At 51.0% G+C, this 4,855-nt stretch overlaps 1 protein-coding gene across 3 annotated transcripts in view; it reads left to right on the plus strand.

The window, feature by feature from the left end:
- PTPRN (protein tyrosine phosphatase receptor type N) overlaps positions 1–3,359 on the plus strand; it is a 53,861-nt gene extending 50,502 nt beyond the window's left edge. For all 3 annotated transcript variants that reach the window (XM_084804930.1, XM_084804941.1, XM_084804919.1), the window contains 4 exons: positions 594–647; positions 995–1,059; positions 1,396–1,469; positions 2,222–3,359. In XM_084804930.1, the coding sequence (XP_084661056.1) occupies positions 594–647; positions 995–1,059; positions 1,396–1,469; positions 2,222–2,293 (265 nt within the window). In that variant the 3' untranslated portion in view covers positions 2,294–3,359. The remainder of the gene's footprint in view (positions 1–593; positions 648–994; positions 1,060–1,395; positions 1,470–2,221) is intronic.
- The last annotated feature ends 1,496 nt before the right edge of the window (positions 3,360–4,855 follow it).

Below are 4,855 nucleotides of genomic sequence, written 5' to 3' on the forward strand. Positions count from 1 at the left end.
GAGAGGCTGAAGGGGGGCATATTGTCCTGCAGAGAGCATTCTAGGCTCCACAGTTTCCTGGAGGATTTTCACCCTCACATTCCTTGGCCATTTTATAGTTTCAGATGCTCTGTCTCAGCCACATGAGGGCCAAAACTGACATTACATTAAATATATGTCTAGCGGCTATGTCTTTTTTCATTTTTACTCTAGAGTCAGTGCAGGGCCCCTGATCTGGATTGGGACCCTAGTGTGGGGATAGAGGGACTTTTGAGATCCGGAACCACTCCCCTATGCCTATTTTAGAGTAAAAATGAAAAGACATAGCTGCCAGACACACATTTAACATAATGTCCTTGACAGAACATCTTCCAGATGCCTTGCAAAGCTCCATATACGAACAACTTCCACCTGCTCTATGCTGCTGCTCACTGGAAGTGAAGTATTTTTGGCTCACCGGGGGGTCACTCTCAGCCCTACTCCTAATCCCTTGGCTGTGCAGGGAGGGGGAGGGAGCTTCATCCGTGTGCCCTTCCCCGTGGCTCCTAATGGGATCACTTGGAACCCCCAGTTACGGCTGCTCTCTGACCCCCAACCTCTCCTTGTTCTGGCAGGAAAGTGAACAAGTGCTACCGGGGCCGTTCGTGCCCAATCGTCGTACACTGCAGGTAATGCCCTGGTGAGGGGGGGTGGGGAGAATTACTCTAATAGAAACAGAGAGGGTTGTAGTGTTGCTATGGAAACACCACCCTGCCAAGGTACAGAGGACCGTTGTCTTTGCCAGCAGGCCACCCAGCTGTCTTTTGCTGGGTGGGGAAGGGTGATTGACGCAGCTAAACCATTCCCAATCGGCCTTGCTCATAGAACGAAACGTTATTGTCACAACTATAGGCCCACTTGAGGGGATCAGCAGGTTTGCTGGGTTGGGGGCCTCCCTTCCCTCTTAATGAAGGACTGTCATGTGCTCCTGCATTGTTTGGCTCCTCCAGGGTAAACACCTCCTTATCTTTTGCAGTGACGGTGCAGGAAGGACTGGGACATATATCCTTATCGACATGGTTCTGAACCGAATGGCCAAAGGTGAGTGGGTGGGACCGTGGGAGGAAGAGATGTCCACAGGCCACCCCATGTGCACAAGCTGCCCCCTTCAGGAGGGCCAAGTCCACAGGCACACAAGCTATCGCATGTGCAAATGTCATACAAATCATCTTTGGGAACCTCTAGCCCTTTCCTCTGCCACTTCTATATTTTTCTGTCTCCTCTGCATCTACCTGAGTTTTTTTTCACATTCCATGACCTCCTTTTGCTGTGGAGTTCCCCCCCCCACAGCACGCATGCACACACGCGCGCGCGCACACACACACACACCCTTCCCCTTCACCAAATTCTGACTTTACTTTTCCAACTCTATGCTAGGGGTGAAGGAGATTGATATTGCAGCCACCCTGGAACATGTGCGGGATCAACGGCCTGGCATGGTGCAGACTAAGGTACTTTGTGATACTTCCTTCCTCTTGGAGGAGAAGCCTATGTGGTCCTTGGCAGGAAAATGGAAGCATCCGCTGTGGACTGACACTGGTGCAAGAAACTGACTAGGTGGGGGCAGCGTTAAGCATAGGGAAGACTACATTGGGGGACTGGTGGCAGGTGGAGCGGTGTAGGCCAAGATAAAGCTATTTTCAAGGTATATTGCTCTCATATTGTGTATGAGAGCATAGTATGGGGGGGGGGGGAATTTCAGCCAAGAGAGAGATTGCCTGGGTTTGGTCTTCAGGTTTAGCAGGGTTAGGACTAAAGTCAAAAAGAAAAGCTTAGGCAAAGACCTCTGGCCACATTGCTGTAGCTCAGGAGAGGGGAATGTGTGGCCATCTAGATGCTGTTGGACTGGAACTACCATCAGCCCTAGCCAGCATAGCCAATGATAAAGGATGATAGGAACTGCAGCCCAACATCTGGAGGACCACACATTCCTCACCACTCCTGCTGTAGAGCAGGGATGGGCAGAAGGTGGAGCTCCAGATGTTTGGGACGTCATCTCCCAGAAGCCCCTGCCAGCATGGCCAATGGCCAGGAATGCTGGGGGTTGAAGTCCAAAACATTCAGAGATGTCGTTTCTGATGGCAGTGCATGCCGCTTTTCTAAGATGGAGGGAAGGGGGACAGAGAAGTATGGGGGTGCAGACACCCTTGTTAATTTTGGGTGCACCTGTGCCATTTTAAGCAACTGCCTCTATGTCCCCTAGGACCAGTTTGAGTTTGCGCTGACAGCTGTGGCGGAGGAAGTGAATGCCATCCTGAAGGCACTGCCACAATGATGCCCCACTCAGCGTACCCCAGCTTGGTGACTCCCCAACTTGACCCTTTGCCTCTGCCGTGCCGTGTCCTTGCCTGGGGTGTCCTCCTTTCATAAAGTCTTATCTCCATGTTGTTGGTCATTTAAGCTACCTGTGGAGACACCGGTTCCTTGCCTTCCTGCCCAACTGGGTCTCCCATCGCTCTGTTCACCAAAAGCTCCTCATGTTGTTGGGTCCTACTCCACCCATGTTCCTCTGGAAGTAGCCCTTGGTGGATGTGAAGTGGGCCCTTTTCTACTTTGCATCCCCAGAGGCAGGTCAGCTGTCTAGTACAGGGGTGGGCAGAAGGTAGAGCTCCAGATGTTTCAGACTTCAACTTCTGGAAGCTCCTACCATCATAGTCAATGGTCAGGAATGCTGGGAGTTGAAGTCCCAAACAACTGGAAATCTACTTTCTGTTCACTCCTGGTCTAGTGAACACGATTGGGTGTACCCACACAGAGCATTCTAGGATCTGCACTTCAAGACACAAGCTAGTCACTTTTTTAGGCTCAGTGGGAAAATGATGGGCTTAAGAGTTCCTGCTTAGTGTTTATGCTGTTGTGGATTTTTCTGCTTCTACAAATGTGTGTGGGGGGGGTGGACTTGGGACAGCTGTGAGTCCATGTGTCCTTTCCCCCAGTACAGAATGCTGGTTGGCCCCAGGCACATTATTAGTGGCAAGGCTAATGCCGAGGAACTGAGAGAGGAGCCTGTCCCCCTTCCATGCCTTCCTTCCAAGTCTCACTGCCTGTACCCACTTTCTGGGCTGCCCAAAGGGCCACATCAGGGGGAGGGATATTACTTCTGCCCTCATTGCTGCCCCTTGCGTACCTGCAGCCCTGGGTCCCAGCCCAGCCACAGCCCTTCCCTCCCTCCCCCAAAACTGGGGGCAGGGAGGGTGCTCCATGGGGGAGATGGCCCTGTAGCTGCTTCCCACTGTGTTGTCTCCCTAATTGTTACTTACACCAAGAGACATTTCTAGAGAATCTAATTTTGTATTTGATGTGAATAAAGTTTTTGTGTCGCGTCTGTGCAGCTGCAGCCCAGCCTACCCATGTTGTGTATAACCAAGGAGGAGGGAGAGGGGTGTGACCAACTCCTACCGAGGTCCCTACAAGCAGTGAGCCAGTGCCCATGCCATGCTGGGCAATGTTGCGGGGGGGAAACGGGACGACACAACCCCATGCTTATTCACTGCCCTGAGCTTCCTTGAAGGGTGGGGATACCAGTTTAATTAGGGGTTCTTCCAGACAAGGCTTTTGTGTGTGTGCAATCACCCTACTTTGGTCTTGGAATTTTACAGGAGGCCCAGATGATGTCTTCAATTTGTACCCTGCCACATTTTACCACTGCTGCTTCTCCTGTTTTTCTTACTGGGGGAAAAAAAATCAATTAAAGATGAAATAGCTGCAGGATAGCTTTTGACTGGGAGTGCTAGGAGGCCACCAGAAGTGGATGTCTGGCAGAGGGATACCAGCATAGCCCAGCCTTTCCCAACTTGGCAACCTCCAGATGTGTTGGATTACAAGCCTCATCATCCCCAGCCAGCATGGCCAATTATTGTTGTCCAAACATCTGGAGGGAGTCAGGTTGGGGAAGGCTGGCATAGTAATCCCCGCATGGACACCATTTCAAGGTATTTTGTATTGTCCAAGCAATCCTAGAGCCATGGAGGGGACTGGCCATGTCTGCTGGAGGGAGGGCCTCGAACACACACACCCATACCCACACCCACACCAGGATCAGTGCCTCACTAGGTGTCTTGGAATGTGTTGGAGTCGAGTAGAAGAGGGCTTACTGTTTCCCAAGCAGAGCCTGTATGTCTTAAGTGAGGTCTCCAACTTGCTGTGCTGTACTTCTAAACAGTGAAGGCTGGTGGCTCCAAATTCACTGGGGCTATTCATCCATTCTGGATTTCAGTCAGAACCAGCCGGAACTCTAAATAAGCTACTCACGGTGCAGAACCTGCTTTGGGGATAAGGTTCAGCACCTTGGATAGCTGCTTTAGAGTTCTGCCTAGTTCTCACTGAAACCCAGAATGGATTCACAGCCCCACCATAATCAGAACCACCAGCCTCCACTGCTTTCAACACATTTTCCACACAAAAATGGGCTAGCCTGCCTAGGGAGGAAGGGTTTTTCTTCTCTGCTTACGGAGCTGTATTTTTGCGGTAGTTCCCGTGGGGCTTACTCCTAGGTAGGTGTGCACAAGATTGCAGCCATAAACTACATGGGAAAAAATACCTTGCAAAACACTCCCAGTTGACTCCCACTTCCCCCTCCTATAACGATGGGGACAGTGCTTAGTAGTGGATGAGGGGAGGGAAAACACAGCTTCTATACTATACCCTGATTTTATACACTACAGCACCCTTGCTGTGCAGAAGCAGGAGGGAATGATCACTGAGCTGGGGGGGGGAAGAAGATACTGGTTTCCCCAACTAGTTGCCCATGTCATGTGTTTTTAATGAAGTTGAAATGCTTGATAGGGGCTGACAGAATTCCTCCCTCATGCCTTTCCAGAGATTTTCCAACACACCA

The sequence above is a fragment of the Heloderma suspectum genome, chromosome 1 (genome assembly GCF_057233095.1).
Source record: "Heloderma suspectum isolate Gila_16-S chromosome 1, 16-S_ref, whole genome shotgun sequence".
NCBI classification, from domain to species: Eukaryota; Metazoa; Chordata; class Lepidosauria; order Squamata; family Helodermatidae; genus Heloderma; species Heloderma suspectum.